At 46.8% G+C, this 21,613-nt stretch overlaps 1 protein-coding gene across 2 annotated transcripts in view; it reads right to left on the bottom strand.

Annotated features, from left to right (window-relative positions):
- TMEM184B (transmembrane protein 184B) overlaps positions 1-20,658 on the bottom strand; it is a 33,514-nt gene extending 12,856 nt beyond the window's left edge. Inside the window, exons 1-3 of one of the 2 annotated variants that reach the window (XM_064454568.1) lie at positions 20,445-20,658; positions 4,320-4,582; positions 1,648-1,813 (exon numbers count right to left, since the gene is read on the bottom strand). In XM_064454568.1, coding sequence (XP_064310638.1) covers positions 1,648-1,813; positions 4,320-4,520 — 367 coding nt within the window. In that variant the 5' untranslated portion in view covers positions 4,521-4,582; positions 20,445-20,658. The remainder of the gene's footprint in view (positions 1-1,647; positions 1,814-4,319; positions 4,583-20,444) is intronic. The other variant, XM_064454577.1, reaches the window with a different exon arrangement.
- Between the last annotated feature and the right edge of the window lie 955 nt (positions 20,659-21,613).

Raw genomic sequence — 21,613 nt, 5'->3', positions numbered from 1 at the left:
AGCAAAAGAACTCTTCTCCCATTCCTGATCCACATTCACCAGATGGTGCTCATGACATCAACATAAAAAAAAATCTACTAGTGTCAGTGTTACTGACACCCAGGTTTGTACAGAAGCAGAGTCACATAAAAGAGCAACACCAAAACATGCTCCTCCTAACACACACTATGAAATTAAGTCCATAAATGGCCCAAGACAGCTTTCAAAATTCACTAAAAGGGTCTTCTCCCTGTTCCCTATCAGAGCTCGCCCAATTTTGCAACCTAATACCTTCCCAAAAATTAAATTATAAAGTGGATGGCAAGGGAAGGCAGAGAACAAAAAGGCTGTTTCAAAGTGGTCCCCAGAAAAAGCGAGGGGGAGAACCTGCTGACCAAAGATGCTTTCACTTCCACCTGTAGTCTTTTCGCACAGCCCAACACGCTGAGGGGAACGCCGGAGCACAGGCTGCCTCCTGAGCAGATGCTCGGATGTTTGCAAACTCCCTGAGCAAGCGAGGCAGAGCGATACTGGCTGTTGCTAGGAGAGGAGTTTCACAGAGCAGCAGGATTCCTGCTAGACCTACATGCGTGCACAGGGCAGGGAAGGAGGGAAGAAAAAAACCTCAGGCCCAAACAAAGATGCCTTCTGAATCACGTGTGCATGTTTGCCATCTGCTGCTGCATCTCAGAGCATTGTTGTCGATGTGAAGAGGGCCTGCTGGTCCCTTCAGACAATTAACCTGTTCACATGGCCAGGGGCACCTCTCTGCAATGCAGACCTCACCAAAACAACTGCACTGTTGAGTTATGATTTAACGAGGGAATGGCGATAAACTGTCCCCAAAAACACACTGCTAGAGTGCAGTTTCTCCTGCTGGATGCATAGAAGACTCCTTTCTGGATGAGATCAGAAAGGAATTTTAGATAGCATTTATTTGAGAGTAACTATTTCCCTTGCATAAAATGCTAGTGGTACCATCTGCAGCAGGTAACTGAAAACGAAGCAACTGGTACCTCATCCTGAATATGGCACCCTGTCTCCTGCATGACTCCAAAGTACTTTACACCTCACCAACACCAGCACGTGGCGGCTGGCTACCCTGTGTGATCACAAAAGTGGCCACAGGATGGGACCAGAAGAATACATCACTAACAAACTGCGCCAGGAAAACAGGACAAAGCAAGCATCTGGCTGCAAAGTAAGTGCTGTTCCAAGAACCAGGAGCTAACTGACATCTCGCTTTGAACACCCAGCTTGAATCAGATTTTTGGCTTCATACCTTCCTGAAGCAAAGGACCCCAAAAAATCACAAACGTTTTCTCTATAGAACATTGGAGGGAATGCTCAATACATCTTGTCATGCTCAGAGGCCAGCAAGGGAGGTCAGGTTGGACGGGGCTTTGAGCAACTGGATTTAGTGAAAGAAGTCCCAGCCCATCAGAAGGGGGTTGCACTAGATGATCTTTAATGGTCCTTCCCAACCCAAACCATTCTATGATTCTATGATTTTCGGTCACTGAGCAATCCATGGTCAACCAGTCAACCACACCGTAGAACTTTGTCTTGGTGACAGAGATACTTTTTCCAGGTGCCCAACCAGGAGCCAAAGTTCTCTCAGGGCAGAGATTTCCTACCTCCCCCATTTTCTGTCTGACCCCTACTTACCTTCATAGCAGTCCCGCACTGTGCCAAAGTAAACATAGTACTGGTCATTGGTGAAGAACAGGAGACTGAGCCATGAGTCAAAGGCGTAAATGGGCACAATGAAGAGGATCCGAACAATGTAGCGCTGTTCATTTGGGCAGCTATAGTAGCGAAGGTGCATGTAGATCTGAAAAGATGGAGAGGGGAGACCACAATCAGTGGTATATGAAATAGAGAGGAGAAAGTGGAACTGGAGAGTCAGCTGGGCCAGGAAAAGCACTCAGTAAATCATCTCTTGATTGCCTCCAGCAGCCTCAAGGTGATAAGCATAAAAAACCACCCAAAACACTATTATCTTATGGCATCCATATAGCATCCCTTAGTTTGCAGCGAGTAGGAAGGAGGAGGAGAAGGAAGTGGAGGCATTTCTGATCTATTTTCTTAGAGAGAATTAATTTACTGTTATTATCATCACCTTGCCCATATGCTTTTGTTCATACCTTTTTTCCCCCAGTTATCAATCCCATATTCTTGCTATCCTTTTTTAAGTACGTAAGGTTCACAGCACTGCAGCCTGTTTTTCTCCGAAGAGGGAAGGTGAGTGGACTTAAGCGCATGCTTATTGTAAACACTCTCACTCTCTTGGCAGTTTTGGATGCTTTTGAGACTGTCACCTGAAACAACCTAAGAGAGCCCTTCACAGCACTGCCAAGAGCTGATAAGCCACAGCCCATCTGCAAAAAAAGTGCCATTCTGCATTTTTCGACACATCGGTGACAGCACAGCCACAAAGTTTCAGCCATCAAGTGAGGACCAAGCTCATGCACCGTGCTCAAAGGAACCATGCAGCCACACCACTTGTTCTGTCTGACTGTCCGCACGCATGCCAATCCCTCTAAGTCACTGGCTGGGGGGAGCGCAACATCCCCACCCTACCCGCTCCCACCGCTCACACAGTTTGTTAGACATCATTAAATCCCATACCTAAGATGGTTTTTCAAAGAATACCCACCTCCTGGGAAAGGTACTGGCTACAAGCATACCCTGAAGATGAGCACCACTCCTGTAATGGCATAATAACACAGCGAGAGCTTCGGCACAAGTTGCAGGTATGCTCTGTCGGCCACGGAGTCAGCAGAGGGCACATTCTCCAGAGGCAAGGCCTCCATACGGCAACCCTCATCAAGCTGCTGCTCCAACTGCTCAAATTAATAACAGCTAGTTCATTACATATGTGCCTCACGACTGACCGATTTTGCTGCCTGAAGAGGCACAAGCATTTGTCTTCAGCTTCACCCTGCATTTGGGGGTGCTGTGAGGATTCTCCAGGGTCTGACGAAGCATACATTGATGACCTTGCTTTTCCCTCATAAGGGAAAGGGGATTGTCTCTCCCCAGCTGTCTGATGCTCATCTCTCCCTGCAACTTGGCCAGATCTGGTCAAAATCAACTGCAGGGCTCAATATACTTCTGTTTCCTCTCCCTAACCCATGAGGAGTTCATAAAAGCCTCATTTCCTGAGTAGAACAGGTTGAAAATAAACTAACGAACCTTAGGGATATATTTTCCTTCTGACAATCCTACTGACACACCTCACCCAGCACAGGGACAGCTGACACCAGAGTTCAAATGACTCCAAGCTTTGCCCTTGGGATGTCACAAGAGCCCTGCGATCCAAGAGCCTACAAGAGCACAGGAACTGCTGCCTTTTAACAGGACAAGAGCACATTTCAATCAACAGTGTCTTTCTGGCACTGACCTCCATTGGTTTCTTCAGAGAAGGGCATCAATGCCTAACTGTGCAATGCTATACTGCAAAGGAAAGATTTCTTACTACCCTCAGTAGGTGATCAATTTGACAGGAAGATCCATGGCACTTGTCATTGTTACCCAAGCAGGTGAAGCTACAGGTGTTACTCTTATTCATCAGTGACTAATCCATTTTTGAACTTCACTAGCCCCTATACTCCATCAATAGGCTGTAGTTTTCTAGATCCTAGTCATCACTCTGGAATCTATGGACCAACAGGTACAAAACACAGGTTGATAAATAACAGGGCTTGCGTTTCCCCCACTGTGTTTTTCAGTTCACATGACAACTATGTGAAAGAGAGGTACAGAACAGGATGCAGGGTTTGACTTGTTCTGGCTCCCAGGACACCTGCCCCAGAAAGAGGGGAGGGAATTAAAAATTAAAATAAAACATTTCCTGCTACTCCTTTCCGCAGCAGAGTTCAGCCTGTGGAATCCACTGGCACAGGAGATCAAAGGAGGTATGTCAAACAACAGATGACCACAATCATTTAGCTAACAGCTGACACAATAACAAAATGGCTAGATTCAACTACAAGACCTGGGAAAGATGGCTTGAGATAATACACCTTTCTGCATACACTCAAGAGGCAGCCAAATGTTTCACACCTGCTAGTTTTAAAGAGTTTGCTTCCTCACCAGTCACACTATGGAAAAAGTCTGAACCCAGGCAGAAAAAAAGCCTTCATATAAAAGCTGCGACCTTGATCAGCACAGATAATATTAATATACTGACCCCAAAGAAGAGGTCCTGGTACCACCTGAGAGTCTGCAACCCCCCATTACACAGCTGTATCTGGCACAGATATGCCAGGGGATCATATGCGCTCCTCCATGTGGGGAAAAGAAAAGGATTAGAAGTAAAAGTGACAGGGTTTTACCTGATGGCAGGTGATGAGCAAAGCTGTCCATACAAAGAAACCTGAGATGGCCTGAGCAGCGGTGGTCATGAGGAATATTGGCTGCTCCACAGCCGTGGGGCTGCCATCCTCCGGCATCCAGGAGAAGTTGGGACCCACAGCTGGAGTAGTGGCAGTTGACCCCAATCTGGGGGCTGCAGTGATGTCAGTCATCACTATCATGGTGCCTTTTGGTATGAGGTTCCAGTTGGGATTGCTAGAGAGTCACCCACAAGCCAAGAGACCTGTCAAGGAAGAAAACCAAAACAGCAATTAAACCCAGCTGAAAGGACCCAGGAGCATAACAGTAACAGTACTTTGCATCTTTCACATGTCTTTCACCAGGGTGCTCACATGCTTTACGGACAGGACCTGGCTAAGTCTGCCACTGCCACCCCTCGTAAGACAACAAATCCTCTGGTACCCAGGAACCTCCATACCACTCACAACACAGTCTTCCTGAGATCACGAAACACTGCCACCACCATTGTCACCACCCTTCTGCAATAAAAATATTTAAGAACAAGATGAATATAGCATTCACCTGAGATCAGAAGGAAGTATCTAAATCATCTGTACTGGAAGATGACAGGCACACCTAAGTTAACAGCTCTACTTCGAACAAAAGCAGTGGCTATTCTGCCATGTCCTAGTCTTATGGTCAGTCTGCCAGAGTCTTATGGTTTCATCTGGAAGGTAGCAGAACAAGCAGCAGCAAGCCACAAGAACATGTACCACGAAGTGTCACTGCACAGCAAGGGGGAGAGAAGAGCATCCTTATTCCTCCAGCAAGCAATCCCCACCTCTCCTACTGCCATTTTGAAAACCACACTCAGCCCAAAGCACCTTCGTTGGAAGGAAACGCCCTGAAAGCTTCCCTTGCTAGAAAGAACATTAAACTGGTATTTTACCAAACATTGTATGGTACACTTAGCCAGCCTGTCATTAATTCTGCTAACTTAGCATTGTTCTCTGCATGATGTGAATTTAACCTGATTGGCTTTTAAAAGCCAGTTGACCCATAAAAATACACCCAGAACACAAGGATATGCGAGATTTCAAAGCAACTTGACCCTGGGTCATTTCCTGGATGAAAAGCTATTTTCTTTCTAAGGAACAAATTCTTGAAGGTCTAAGATCTAAAGCAGCTATTATTTTCAGTTTGGTTGTAAGCAGGCTCTAATGTGACCTCTGGATTGGAGGAAAATAATCCACTTAAACCAAGAGCACACGCAGGCAGCCTTTGGTTCTATCCTCTAGAAGAGCTGCTTCTGATGTGGTCGCAGTAAAGACATGGTTAACAAGGGGAACAGCATAATATTGCCTCCTTCTGATAACCTCCTAATAGTTTTCAGGATACCCTTTCTGTAAAAGCACAAGACATAGCTCTTACGCAGGCCTTTAAGATCAGCAGATGGAAAAGGCTTTAGAAAGGCCAACAATCCATCACCACAGTTTACAGCTGTGGCAGGGAAGGACACGTCTGTCATCTACCGACAGGCACAAAGGAGAACACAAAGGAGAACATCCATCCACAGATGAACTGCCCTAGCCTTGCTTCACCTGAAGCCACAGCACAAATCTGGGAACAGGCACCCAGTAAAAGCAGAGGGCCAGGATCAAATCACTTCCACATGCACTCTAAGGTGTGCAAACAGTCCCCTCCAGCACACGCTTTTCCAAACCACATGCCTGCACCAGCAGTGCGCAGCACTCTGATGTTACTCACGCCACATTCCACCTCATTTCTGCTTTCTTCTAAAGGGGGAAGAGAATAAATACAAATCCCGGGAAATATCCAGATTTGTTTAAGCAGATATTACCTTACTATAGAGGCAGCTGCACAACTGTTATGGTTTAACTTACAAAATAATCATCAAACTTGGCTTTTCTTCATTCTTTCCAGTTGTTCTTTTTCTAAAATATCCCTGCTCTGAGTTACAGTTTTCCATAACTGCATGTACTGAAGGGTAATTCCTTTCCAGTCCTGATGAATACAGGAAATTTAACTGTTAAGTTTTGAGTTTCAAAGCTTACACACACACATTACATTATCTATGCTATATCTAAAAATTTGCAGAGGTGAGGGCTGGAAGGAGATGTCACAAGGTAGCAAGGTTTTTATTGCTTTGAGAAGAAAGGGATTTCTACCCAAGTGACTTCTGAAGTAACTGAACACTCACAGTGCTGGAAGTGCTTCCACCAAGCTCAAAAAGGGCACATCTAAAATGAAATCAGAGCAGATGCACCTGTGGTTAACCTAACTCTAAATAAAGTCCAGCCAGCTGCAGTCCTGCACATCCCAGTGCGCTTTGGGAACTATGCAAGAGAGGAAGCTGCTAAGCCCTTCCTAAAGTTCATGGGGGAGAGGATCTCTACTGCAGACCACCAGTGGCAGGAGGAACAGGTCCTGCAGCTCCACACTCCAGTTAATCAAACCGTACCAACAGTGCAGACCCCAGTGCGGTGCCAGTAACGTCAGCAGAACTGAAGATCTGAAAGGGAACTCCTCTGCTTCCCTGCACTCATTTTAAAAGAAGCTGAAACAGCAAAAAGTGATCAACAAGCATTCTGACATGACAAGGGTTGTGTATTCAGAAGTGAGGACACTTAGAAGTTCAAGTTGTATATATAACCTTAACACTGCCCCCTTGTGATTATACATCAACTGTCATTAATTACATGATTATGCATCATTCTTCACCTAATCCCCTTTAATTCATAGTCATTGAAATTAGTAACTCTTTCCAGCACTGTGATCTGAAAGAAAATATACAAACCTTCTTAACCAGGGCTCCACTTCTCCAACCCCAAAACCCAATCCACCTCACCCATGAGCATCCTCCTGTTCCTCAGGGTCGCCCCTAAGGACAACTTTTTAATCGCATGATGCTTTATTGTTGTAAGCATCAGCTTGCAGTTCCTTCTGCTTTCTAGTGAAACACGAAGGAACACCGTACACCCGAATCTGCACAATTAACATATACCTTCCAAATTATCCCTTCTAATCTCCTGAAGTCCCATACACCATTGCTACAGTTACAGGCATAAGCAGTGCACAAAGCTATCCTGAAAGATCTCTCAAACACACTGTTACACATATAAAGATCAATAAAATAAAAGGCCACCAGCGCAGAGGCACACGAACTTCAGTTTCTTCAGGCCTCATCATCAGCTTAATTCTTCTGTGAGTTCAAATCCTTCAGCAGTGTGAGTGGGCAGGGTGTCGTCTAAAGTACCAGGGGACATGTCAGCTGAGCAGCTCACTGCAGCCTTTCTTCATGGTGCCAGGCAGGAGGGCTGGGGGCTCAAACAGCATGGTACCTGCACACATCAGCTTAAAACACTCTTCCCCCACCCTGCTGCTTTCACTACCATGCAAAGGTGCTGCTGAAGGGTATTCCAGTGGTAGATTGCCTCCAAAGCCTACCCTGGGGCTGAAGCTGTAAGAGCAATTCTGTACTATATTTAAGAAATAGATAATAGCACAGATGATTGGAGCCTCAACCAGGTGAGTGGATTTCAGCTCATTCACTACCACCAGCTCAGTCTACTAGCTCCTCTTTTGCCTTGTTAAAAAGAGCATCATGAGGGCAGATTATGGCAACTCTCTTCATAGGCCTTGTTTCTGAGATGCCTCTTCCCCACCATGCAATGGGACACAAGACCAGCACATAATTAGAACAGGCTTCCACAGCAAAGGTGGTGCCTGGGAACACGTCACAGCAAACACACTGCCTTGACAAGCTCCAGATCAGGCATCTTGGTGTAAGCATCTTCCCTCTCATGCGACACAGTGATTGTGTTTTAATTCTTGTTTCTTGGACACCTACCTCCATCACAGCCCATGTCAGTGTCACAACTGATACCTTCCTGCTTCCTCTCATGCCCAGGCAAAAAGGTCCTTTCCAACAGCCACAAACCTATTTCACATCCACCTTGATTTTCTCCATTCTCCCACTTTGCTACTCCAGCTGTGCAACAACCTGACAACGGTTAGGCTGCTGGCTGTGATCTCTTTTCTGTGTACTCCTCCCAGCTGGCTATATTTCCCTGTTGTTTCTTGTGCTCCTTGGGACAACCATCTTTTTGTTCTCTGCCCGTACAGTTCCCAGCACTGCGAGGTACCAAACCATGAGGAAGGCATTTGACATTACCATATGGTAAATTAGGGGCATTTAGAAACCTGAATTACCAACGCAATACAAACCAAACCAATCTAATACATAATAAATTTTGAAGAGTTCCTTACTCTTCTGCCATATCCTGTTTTCTCTGCGCATCTCTTTCACCTCTACCTCATTGCTTCCATTTCAAGGGAGAGTGAAGTTACTTGCACACTTACTGTCTCTCTCTGAAGGGCTCTCCTAAATGTATGAAAGGAAAACATTTCAACACTTCTACATGTCACTCTTGAGGGTTTCTCCAACTGACTACCTTGCTCCCCCCGGAGGTAACCTGTAGTATAGCATGTCCCCAACAGGACCGGGAGAAAAGATAGCCAGGAAAAGCACCAAACTTTGGAACTGGAAACACGCACAAAGAAAAGTACATCTGGGTAAACACACAGGGCTTTCAGACATGGGACCAGGTGTACTTCAGGACGGCCACAGGAACCTCAGGTCAGCCTGTAAGATTCCTATATACAGGTTACATGAGTTTCAGGCAGTGCTTAGGTCTGCACGAGGTCTACACCCACCAACCCCAAACGTGGAAGGCACCCCCATCCCCAATGAGCTGTTACGTGTTCCTGCCTAGATGCCATTACAAGCTATGCATATTAGAGCAAGACAGGACCTTGTATTACTAGGATACTAGCTCAAACACCAATCTAGTATCGACTTAAACCTACCTAAGAGACCTTCTGAAAGCACTTTAAGAGTATTAAGGTCTGCTCTCAATGCAAGCAGAAAAGAAAAAGCAAAGCGTGTGCTATTTATATCAAGATAACTATCCTGATAAAAACCTAGAGATGCGAAACACTGTTACTAAGATTCTTGATAGGGAAGGGGCTCCAACCTGCATGGGGACCGGTTCTGTTAGAGACACCACACCAGTGTAAAGTTAGCGGGGATGTGTCCACGGAGCTTGCATCCACAGAAAAACAGCAATGCAGTAATTCTCTATCAGGAGCAGATTGCCATTCCTCTACCTTTTGGAAACAGGGGCCTTCTGTCTCTAACATTAACATGGCAGCTTCTTCCACCGAAAATAAACTCAGAACAGTAAACAGAAGGCACGTGGCACAAGTGAAAACAAAAAACCCTCCATTTTTGGCTTGCGTAAATGCATGGAAAATGTTAGCACCGAGGAGGAACTATTTCTACCTAAACAAACAAATAGGTAAAACCCATGTCTGATGCAAAAAAAAGCATTGTAAGAGGAGGGAGGAAAGGTTCAAGCTTGGTCCTTCAGTTCCTGGGGGTACTTCTGAACACATACTCAACCACAGAATCTGGAAGAAGTGCACTGTCTGCTCTGAGCAAGACCCGCTCCATTGTGCTGCCGGTGACAGCGGGCTCACTTTGCCCCAGTGTCAGTAGGAAAAGAACCCTGAACAACATGACTCCGAAGCCGTTCTCCACCATCTGCAGATGCAGTCTGTGTTTTTAAAATAGATCATCTCCTCTGAGGCTAAAAGTATTTCATTTCTAAACTGCTGAGAGAGCAAAGAATGATACACAAAGCTATCCCATGAAAGAGTCTTAACTGTTAAGCCTCCTTCTGATGTACAAGATATGATCCAACACAACATGCATGACCTGGCTGCAGGGTTCTCCTGGAAAGCTACAAGGCAAGAAACTGCTCTTCCTTAAAACCTACTCCACACTTACTGTAGTGTCAAATATCCATCATGTTGAACTTTGCTTCTGTTAAGATACCACAAAACCATTTTCCACTCCCCTCTTAAATTCTTGCTCCTCCAAGAGTTTCTCCATTAAATTACCCTCATTCTGGACCCAAAAAGACCAACGCAAAAGTGCCATGTAGTAGGTGATTTAAAGTCTGAATTTTCTGCGTCTATTAGGACACAAGCCAGAGCTTTACATTAGTGAAAGCAGGAGCTTTATGGTTTTCAGAATGTCCCCTAGACTTACAAGGAGTTCAACAACACATGACAAAACAGTTCAAGGTTTATTTTAGACTATTTTAAGAATGCCTAGAATTACCAACTGGGATCAGCTCTTTCCATTGTGCTAGGTATATATTACAAATTCATAATTGTTTTAAGGTCTTTTCAACCCCCAAAAGCACAGCATCACCAGCTGATCTGTCAAAAGGTAGGAAAAGGAGGAGGTAGAGGGTCAGGACAAAAAATAACACTATACAATAAGAGAATCACTGGTGCAGCTCAAATCAGTGATAGCAATAAAAGAAAATCAAATGCTTTCAAATTTATTACTTCTTAAATTGCTTTTGCTCTCTGGGGTGGCATCTAGTTTACTTAGCTGAGAAATGAAAAGGTCCCAACGGTGCATTTTTAAGCTCTCCAATAGCATTCCTGAAACAATCTGTGAGTTAAGTATGTGACCTGGCATGCAATTTTCACTAGTGCAACCCATTTACATTTTACTACTCATGCTGAGCAAAGTCTTCTTAACATCAAGTCAGTGAAAGTCACCCCACAGCACGCACTTTGTACACATGCACACGTACGTAATTCCAAACAACAATGCTGTGCTTAGCTAGAAGACAGGCATTTGACAAGATTTACAGAAACAGGCAATGATTGAATCTGTAGTTACTGCACTTCATATCAATTTAACAAACATCTACTCTCTCTGCACAACAAATTCAGATCCAAATGCAGTTCTTCGCAATGTTATTTCTCCAGAGGTGTAAGCAGTCTGAACGCTGAAGAGATTTTGCCCAGTCAAAATTTTTAAAACAGCTGTCAGTACATTCAGTGAAACCAGAGAAAAGTGTCACTGGGACACAAAACCAGTAGCACCAGCACGAGCGGAGCAGGAGTCAGGCACCTTGGAGAACCAAACCACAGGGGAAGGTACACACCCACTAAGCCACATTCAGGAGATGATCCGATGCCTACGTACACCTAAGAGCACACTGTACACACAAACAATTTAACCTTCAACAAGGCCATGCAACTTCTTTTCTCATTTTAAATACATTAAACAATGAGAATACCACAAAAACCTTCTTCGCTTCCCGTTCACACAGCCCCCGCCCATTTTGCTAATCCATACACAGTCATCCGAAGAGAGAGCAGCTTCCCCTCCCCATGATGCACCCATTTAAAAACTCAGAATCAACAATAAAACCCTTTTACCCTGAGCCGTGCACTCTTCTTTCCAGAGTTTTTTTCTGCTCTATTAATTTCTGTTGTCTCGCTGTACTCACATAGCCCTCCTCCCCCCATCATCCTCCTCCTCTTTTTTTTTTTTTGTGTGGACTGACCCACATTGCGATAGGTCAACATCCAACATCCAGTCCCTTTTTTGGAAGGAGACAGGAAAAATAGAGAAAGGGGGAGGGAGAGGAGGAGAAGGGATGTTCCTCAACCTTCCAACTGCTCCTTCGAGAGCAGGATCAAGCACACCTGGGCCATGTGCTGCATCCCTTTTCCACATTCCCAGCATCCCCACTCCACATGAACCAGTCAAGTCCTCTGCTCCCAGGAGAGAAACACAGAAAGACTACAAAGATGTTCTGCAACTGGCAGAGGGGAAAGAAACAAGGAGAAAAAGGATGTGTTGTAAACACTTGCGTCCAGCATGACAGAGGAAGTTTGCATTTCACTTTCCAAACTCACAAGAACAAAGTCAAATCAGAACTTACCCTACCACCACCACCTGCATTAACCCTTCCCCACCTCCAAGGACCAAGACAGAGGAAACAACAGTTTTAAAATTGCCACACGGTATACAGTTACTCTGAGATGCATTAGAAGTCTAACTCTACAGTAGGATCAAAAGCCACTGAACTTGTGGCAGTCACACATGAAGGGAGTTTGGTTGGTTGGTTTTTTATATTGGAGCATACTTTTCCACACAGAATATAACATACAGAACCTATCAGATCCATACTTAAATTTAGCAAGTAAATGTGTTGGAAGAAGCCAGATTTCTTACCACAAGCCTAGGCAACTGTGCAGCAATGCATAGAAGGGAGACGGCACATCTGCTTTCCCTAGCAGTCATTATCTGATGCAAATATCTAAGAGCGATGAGCACTGCAGAAGTAAAAACAGTGATTCTCAACAAAGCACCCACCGCCACTCACTATGAAGCCATTCTGTTATGGCTAAAATAACATCCTATCTGCTTATTTTTGTTTGTGGGTTGTTGCCTTTTGTTTTGCCTTTTTTTTAATCTCTGGACAGTAGACTTTCACATTCTCTTGTTAATTGGCCCAAATCACCAACTCCTAATTTCATTACTCCTATTCAACATTGCCCCCCCATGCTCTTCTCCTGCCGCATTACTCTATCTAGAAAAATAAATATCCTACAGATGCAGGCTTCTAAAAGCAGAATTAGGAGCTTTGTATTCCTGGACTCCTGTGAGAGGAGAGTTTCTACCACATAAAAATGCCAAGCCCTAGATACATCAGCATTACAGCTTTGCTAGTTAAAGAACAAACCCAGACACAGCGCTTGCCTTAAAAGTTACCTCTGGAAGCACATAGGCAGAGCATGATGCCTGGAGGAGGAAATCATTCTCACCTTTGCTGGCTAAAGCACAGCAAGTAGAGACAGCATCAGTGGGAAGAAACTTGCCCAACATCCTCTTCCAAAGGCTACTTATGACACACGAGTGGCTAGTATCTGCTCACCTTTTTGTGATTCAGCATCAAAGCTGACCACAGAGGTTCACAGAGAAGTCGTCAGTACTGTTAGAAGCTGACAGGTGCCAACAGCTACTAAAACACGGTTCAAAGTGATTCTGAAATTCCCCCCTCTCTATCCCAGAAGTCAGCAACAGCAATGCATTTTCTCTATACAGAAAGGGGCAAACCAAGCATCCACCTGAGAAGGTGTGTACTTGAAAAGAGACAAAACTTCAACCCAATTTTTCCAGACACAGATTAAATTACCCAGTTGGATGAAATTATCTAAATGGGAATTTATCCAAGTAACTTCTAGCTTAAAATTCTGCTGTAAAATCGGTGCCATCACAAAGCCATTGGGACAGGGGAAAAAGCCTGAAAGTCAGTAGAACTTGGAGGAGGAGAAAGGTCGCTCCCAGCTCCTGTGGGACAACTAGCTGCAAATAGCTTCACCCACCACTAACCAGGCTTTCCTAGCAAAACTGGCAAGAAGGAGACAATGTGGTGAGCCACGAAGAGATATTCACTCTCTTCCAATCTACCTCCTCAGGTGACTGGCTTGTCCAGGTTCATTTTAAGTAACCTGGACAGAGGCAGAGCTACTTACTTTACTGCTACCTGGGCTATATCTGTGCTGGAGATGACGTGGCAACTGCAGGCTCCCAAGCAATCAGCTCAGCAGCCTCCAATAGCATCAATATCATGATGCTATTTCACAGCCTGGGGAGGCAACGACAGGCCGGCAAGGTCAGCTTTTAAGGTATTACTTCATCTCATCCACTTCTCAAAGCCCCACTGCTGTACTAGATAACACGTTGCAGTCATTTTCTTTGCTGAATCAGAGAGACCTTTCTTTACCTTTTTGCCACAGAGTTGATTGGGGGCCAGATGTACAACATACCCTGGCAGTGAGGAATGCTTTCAGATTAAACACAAAATTTGAGGCCATGACACCATGCGTCTATGCTCTTGGTCACTCTCCACTACACAACATCCTCAAATAGCTGATCCTTTCAGTATCACCAGACTCCCAGGCACTAAGATAATAATAGCAGCAGTGTTCCCATCCTTTCAACCCAGAATCAGGCTTGAGGGTAGGGAGACAAATATCCAGGTACTCTATGGATTAAACAACCTTCAGTGCTGCAGGTAGAGCACATAAGTTATTTCCCTCTTCAGGTTTCCTGTAAATTATGCCCCTCAGGGGCCATGAAGACATGGTCACACACCCAGCACAGTTACTGGACAGCTTACCTATACACTGCATTTTCCCTGGACACAGCTTGCTCTGTTGCCTTCCCAGAAATGTTACTTACACCATCACAAACAAAAAACCCTGTAGAGGTTGAGCTGATTTTTAAAGACTAGAGAGAACCTGGCTATAAGCAAGTACTCCAGTCCCCTGCCTCTTCCCAGAGGAGGAAGACTCTAAGGCAAGACCCCTGGAAGGCAGCTGCAGTTCACTGCTTCAGCTGGCAGAATTTCACCTCCAAACCCTTCCTTGGGGATTGCTGCTCCAAAAACATGTCCAGTTGCTCTCTCCCAAAGTAGTCCACAAGGTGGGGGGAAAAAAGGAGAGAAAGAAAAAAGACAAACACCAAAAAAACCTTTTCAAAAGGGCGTTTCCAATCCAAGCACTATCATATCTTACAGTTATTTTAGTTAAGTTTTTTAATCCATCTTTTCAGCATTTCAAACTGCTTCCAGAGTCCCAAGTGTTCTGGTAGGGTGTAACGTCTTGGCAGGAAACCACTCTTCCACCACAAGAAAGCAAACCCCAAAGAGTTTGGGAAGAAGTGAGAACAGCACACAACGCACACACTGCTTCAAGCGAACAGATGGGCAAGTCAGTGCACAAAACCCAAACACGACGCTATTCTCTACACCACCTCTATTTTCCAGTGCCTCAGCGAGTGCAATCAATCACAAGCTCCAAAACAGAGAAAAGCTTCTGCCTCCAGCCCTGGCTGTTCAATAACACGCAGCAGCTTTGTTAAGCAGATAGCTAGCAGCAGTTGTGTACTAGGAAAGCTCTACTGTACAGAGGTTAAGTGCAATTTCTCTCTGAGGCTGTACTGTTCTCTTGATTCTGCAGACAGCCCAACCTGTACATTCCCCACTGCTTTATAATCTTGGTTTCCTCAATTTTAGCCTGACCACTATGTGAAAACTAGTCACAGCAGTGGCCCTTCAGAATCAACAAGTTTAATTTACAACTTCATATTTTACCTCAAACTTTGATACTTTGAACAACACAACATAAACACCTCCCAAGGAATTCACTGCTCCCACCAGCCATGGGTGCAAGAGCTGAAAGAAATCCTTTGAGCTACTGGAAAATGAAAAAGGCACTTCTGCTAGAAGGAGCAGGTAAGAGCTCATCTCCACCACTGCAAACATAAGCCAATTAAACACAGACATAAAACAGGAGGGGAGAAGGGGGTGAAGGATAAGTTCCATCACAGAGAAATTAAAAGGTTGTTGTCTTAAGTCAAAACATCATTATTAGATGTTTTGGTTAACTCAGCAGTAGAACTGGATAGAGAAAGGGACTGACACTGGGGGTGGGGGCGGGGGAAGTGTTTTAAAAGTTATTTTACTTACGAGTTGGGGAAAAAAACCAACCCACCCTTCCTTTATCCACAAGAAGAAAAGAACCCTAATCCCACAACTGCAGACCGCAAAAGCTCATCTCCCAGCCTACTACCAGCAAACAGACAAACAAGCTGACAGAGAACAAGGTGGATTTCTAGCTGGATTCTGTCAAATTGTTAGAAACCAGCCAGCTCAGATGCTTTCATTACATCTGCCCTGGTTTTGGCTGGGATTGAATTAATTTTCTTCATAGTAGCTAGTGTGGGGCTACAGTTTGGGTTTGTGCTGAAAATAGTGTTGATAATGCAGAGGTGTTTTAGTTGTTGCTAAGTAGCACTTACACTAGTCAAGGACTTTTTCAGCTCCCCATGCTCTGCCAGGGGCACAGGAAGCTGGGAGGGGACACAGCCGGGACACCTGACCCCAACTGACTAAAGGGATATTCCTTACCATATGACATCATGCTCAGCATATAAAGCTGGGAGAAGAAGTAAGGGGGGAACGTTGGGAGTTATGGCATTTGTCTTCCCAAGTAACTGTTATACGTGATGGAGTCCTACTTTCCTGGAGATGGCTGAACTGGGTTTAAACCAAGACAGTCCTTTTTGGTGCCCAGTGTGGGGCTTAGAGGGTTTGAGATGTCAACTGATTTGATTGCTTTGTGCTAGATTGAATTTGTAGCTGTTACTGCAGTTTAGTTGTTAATCAGCTGGCTTCTATGCTTGCCATGGGGCTTGCTTGCCTTACTGTATATTAGAGTCTAGTGCTCATTAGTGGCTGCTTTTTGGTTGCGCTGCTTGCTGTACTGCTTATCACCTTACTCTGCCACGCCTAGGAATATTTTGATAACAGCAATCGTCATGTGCCTGGGCTGGCAGATGGCCAGAGCATCGCTGCTTTTTCTGTGCTGCTGTACTGGACAGGCTGGAACTCCGGTGTGAACTTGAGTTGAAGGGACTATGACCTGTGGATGAGTCCACGTGGAAGCAGGACACCCCAAAGTGTCTGCAGCCATGGATAAGTGCATGCCAGAGTAGGTAAATCTTGAAGTATCTGTTACCGTGGTTATGTCTGTGCTGCAGCAGGTATGCCTCTGAAGGAATTGTGGCCCAAGGGTAAGCCCATGCTGCAGCAGGTACACCCTGAAGCATCAGTGGCTGTGCATGGGTCATGCTGGAGCACCTCAAGGCATGTGGCCATGGATAAGCGCACAACAGAGCAGGTACTCTCCTGAAGGGACTGCAGCCATGGGCAAGGCCATGTTGGAGCAGGTTTACTTCTGGAGGGACTGTGGCTGTGCATAAGGCCGCTTTGAAGCAGGTATGCCTCTTGAAGGCATTGTGGCCCATGGAGAAGGCCATGCTGGAACAGGTGCACCTCAAAGTGACTGTGGCTGTGCATAAGTCTGTGCTGCAGCAGGTGTACCCCTGCAGAGACTGTGGCTCATACATAAGGCTCCACTTGGAGCAGGTAAAACCCTAAGGGGCTGCAGTCTGTGGATAAGTCCAAGCCAGAGCGTGGGGCAAGGGGAAGAGCTCATTGCAATGTTAAAGCCACTGGTCTGGTCCAAAGGAGCTGGGGTGGAGATTGTAATGGAAACCTCTTTAAATTGGTGCAACCTGGGGTTTGAGTTACATGTTATGGGAACTACTATAGCATAAACCCCTTGTTGCTAGCCAGGCTAGGAGGAAGGGGAGGAGCTCATTGCAATGTAAAAACCTACAACCTGGCCCAAAGAGACCAGGAGTGGAGATTGTAACAGTCCTACCTTTAAATCATTGTAACCTGTGTTTTGAGTTGCATGCTATAGCAATTACTATAGTAGGAACCACACAAACCAAAGGAGAACAAGAACCCTTAACAAGAAGCAGTGCAAGTGCAGCAGTGACCTGACCCGAGCTGGCTTTGGTACCCAGTAACCCCACACAACACATCACCTCTCCTGTCCTGAGTGAGCCTAAAGGCATGGCCTAAATGAACTCAGTGGATGTTTTGTGGACATTTTAAAGACATTTTACAGGGGTGGTCCATAGACTAAGGGAATGGTATCTGTGTATTATATCAAAGGACGGGAAGGGGGGTGGTAATTAACAAGGTGGTATTGGATAGCATGGAACCTGGGCATGATGTAAATGGTATGGAATAATAGGTGGATACTGTCCTGGTTTTGGCTGGGATAGTTTTCTTTGTAGTAGCTAGTGTGGGGCTACGGTTTGGGTTTGTGCTGAAAATAGTGTTGATAATGCAGAGCTGTTTTAGTTGTTGCTAAGTAGTGCTTACACTAGTCAAGGACTTTTTCAGCTCCCCGTGCTCTGCCAGGGGCACAGGAAGCTGGGAGGGGACACAGCCGGGACACCTGACCCCAACTGACTAAAGGGATATTTCATTCTGTATGGCATCATGCTCAGCATATAAAGCTGGGGGAAGAAGGAAGGGGGTGATGTTCGGAGTTATGGCATTTGTCTTCCCAAGTAACCATTATGCATGATGGAGCCCTGCTTTCCTGGAGATGGCTGAACACCTGCCTGCCCATGGGAAGCAGTGAATGAATTCCTTGCTTTGCTTGCATGTGTGGCTTTTGCTTTACCTATTAAACTCTCTTTATCTCAACCCATGAGTTTCCTCACTTTTACTCTTCTGATTCTCTCCCCCATCCCACCGGGGGCGGGGGGGCAGGTGGGTGAGCAAGCGGTTGCGTGTTGCTTGGTTGCTGACTGGGGCTAAACCACGACAATGCCGAAACAGCTAGTCACACTGAACTTTATTTTCAGATCAGCTTGCGCATGTCTAAGAACCTTCTCCTTCTAACTGCCACATGTCCCAAGGAAACGGACATATAAAAGTACAAAAGATGCCAGAGTGACTGGGCAGTAGTCTTCCTCTTGCCCCACATTTCCAAAACAAAACGTCTCCAGCACTCTGTATTCTACTTGGGTCTCTAAAATCAGTTCAAAGGAAAAAAAGGACTTCCCACACCACCAAACTGGTTAGAAATGCTAACTTCAATAGCAATGATGTCCCAATCATTTTACAGGAAGACTGAATCCTTTCTGCTCCAGATGCAGAGATAGCCACCTGCTGCATACATACCACTTAAGGTTTACAGCACAACCTTAACAACGATGGTATTGATACCAACAACTTAAAAACTGATTTGAAGCAGCTTTCTTGGGGACAATGGTAAAAAAAAGCCTGAAGTGGCTCTGTGGAATACCTTCACCATAAGGAAAGCTCTCCTAAAGTCCTGTTGTTTAGTACTTAGCCAACATCTTAAAAGTGTGAGAGTTTATTTTTTCCAAAACTACCACACCAATACCTTTAGCATCAGAAACTTGAATAACACCAATGTTTCTAGAGAAATCTCTGGTCCCTTTCAGGGAGGCTGCTAAGCTCTTAGACTCAAGGATAACTTCCAGGAACACAAATTCAATGGAACAGTTAACTACTGCGTTAAAAAAGCCAAGCCTTTGTTAGTGGGATATATGCTTTATTACATTTTCATCGATTGTTGTCTTTTTCTTGCAGGATTGGAAATAGACATTTCTATTAATCCTGTTAGCCTTCACTCTATTATTGATCAATACCTTTTATTTTTCTCTTCAACAGAGGTAAACAGTCTTCTCTCTGGGGAAGCCTGTCCATGTCTTCAATAATTACTCCTGTTCAAGCTCCTTATGTGGCAAGAACAGTTTCATACTTTCTGTAACGAGTAACCATCTTCAGTATTTCCTCTAGATTTCCCACTCCTCTCCTCCCACTCTTGACAGCTTTGTCGTGTTCAAGGCAGCTTTCATAGAGCTGTCCCTGAAACCACTCCAGTCCCCTTCCTGGATCACAATTTATGAGAACCCAGCCACGCACACGTTCTTCCAAAGCCCTCCTTCCACTGCACGCTGCAGTTGCCAAGACTGAATTAGCCCTCACAGAGCAACTGAAATTCCAAGCCACCGTGAGCATCCAAACAAGACCGATCATTACTCGCCTGCGATACAGGAGCACACAGGCACAGTAACAGCTTCCTCACGCACCTACTGCAGCGGCGCACACACGGTGTCAGTCAGTCCGTCCAGCCTGAGCCAGAGGAGACACAGCAAACACCAACCTGTTGCCCACCACCCTGCCGGGGTCTAACGTGCTCCCAGCCCGCCTGGGTTCAAACGCGCCCTTGCACAAAATGACACCCACCCAAGGCCACCGAGCAGCACGACGGCACCTGGGCGGGGGAGGGGGTGGGGGGGGGAGGGGGGAGGGGGGAGGGGAGACGCGCTGGGGCAACGCATGTGAACGCGTGGGGAAACTGGGGGGGCTGCAGCAGGGAAGTATTGGGGAACAGACCGCGTGGGCTGCATCCGGCGGGGAAGGGAGGGTATGGAGGCCACGCGTGGGGGAACGGGGGTGGTGGCGGCAGCCTGTGGGCGCCGCGTGGAGATGGAACGGCGGGGGCTGCACGGAGGGGGGTGGGGGAGGGATGCACACCGTGGGAACGGCCGCGGGCTGCAGCGGGGAATGGGGAGGAATGGAGGTTCGTGGGGAGGAGGGAATGGGGCTGGGGGGGGATCGCGCAGGCCACGCCGAGGAACGGGAGGAGGAAGAGGAGGGATGTGGGGAATGCTGGGGGGCGTGAGGTTGCGGGGGCCTCGCCGGGCACCCCCACACCCCCCACGCCAGCGCGGACCCTTAGGCCCGACCCACGACCCCACAGCCGCCCCCGCCACGTCTTACCTCCCGGCGTGCGGGCGGGCGAGCAGGCGGGACTCGGCTGGGCTGGGCTGGGCTAGGCTCAGCTCGTCGGGGTGAGGAGGGGAGGGGTCGGGTCGGGCCCTGCCCCGCTGCCCCGCGGGCGCCGGCACCGGCGCGGGGGCGCTGAGGGCCTCAGGAGGCCATGGCGACACCGGGCCCACCCGGGCCCTCCGCGCCTGCGCACGGCACCGCACACCCCGCCCAATCCCTGCGCCGCGGGGGCGGGGCGACGGGAAAACAGGGTGACGTAACCGGCAGGCTCTTAAAGGGGCGGTATCGCCGCAAAGGGAGCGGCCGCCCCGGAGGCGGGGGGACTCGGGTAGGCGGGACTGAGCCATTGCCCAAGCCCCGGCCGTGCCTTCCCTGAGCTGGGCACCGAGGTCTTCAGCGCTCCCGCAACTCTTCACCCTGCCCCAGGCCGGTTAAGTGCTGGAACATCCGCGTTTCCCGCCCCCCCCAAAGCAAATTTCCACCTCTACCTGAAGACTGCTTTCCCAGAAATTCTGAGGGAAAAAGGCACGTATAGGTGTTGGAAGCCAATGCCAATGTTCTGCTCAAGGCAGAACAATGGATTTTCAATCCAAAAAAAGAAACAACTCAAAAAAACCCACCACCAAAAACAAGGCCTAAAAATCTTTAATACGCAAGCAAACTGCTTGCAGCAAGGACTCTGTTAGCAGGAGCAGCCGACAGCCCACTTGAGGCACTGGATGAGACTCTCCTGCTTTAGAGGGGGACTTACCCTCTCCCCCACAGACCTGCTACCCCACATCTCCCAAAATGGCAATGCAGTTCACTCCTGTCCCAAAACACAGTAACCTCTCCTGAACCCAGCCAGATCAAGGCTCACGCTGCCTCTACCACCCTGCTGTGAGGCCACACACTCAGGGAAGCAAAGGCACTGCACAGAGATGGGTGTTGTCTTCCACATAGGCAACGTTCCTCTTACAAAGAGCAAGATGTAGACAGGAGAAAGTCCAGTTTCGCTCTAATCCCTCAAAAACAGACTCAAAATAGAGGCAGGACCAACAGGACAGTACCCACTACCCCTAAACTACCATCCCCTTCCCTCCTACTACTCTTTTCTCATCCGAGAAGCTGGAAGCCTCACACAGCAGGCAAATGAAAGAGCAGCTCTTCCAGCTCAGCTG

This window comes from Phalacrocorax carbo, chromosome 1, assembly GCF_963921805.1.
Source record: "Phalacrocorax carbo chromosome 1, bPhaCar2.1, whole genome shotgun sequence".
Classification (NCBI taxonomy): domain Eukaryota; kingdom Metazoa; phylum Chordata; class Aves; order Suliformes; family Phalacrocoracidae; genus Phalacrocorax; species Phalacrocorax carbo.
This window is presented reverse-complemented; position numbering and strand designations above follow the sequence as displayed.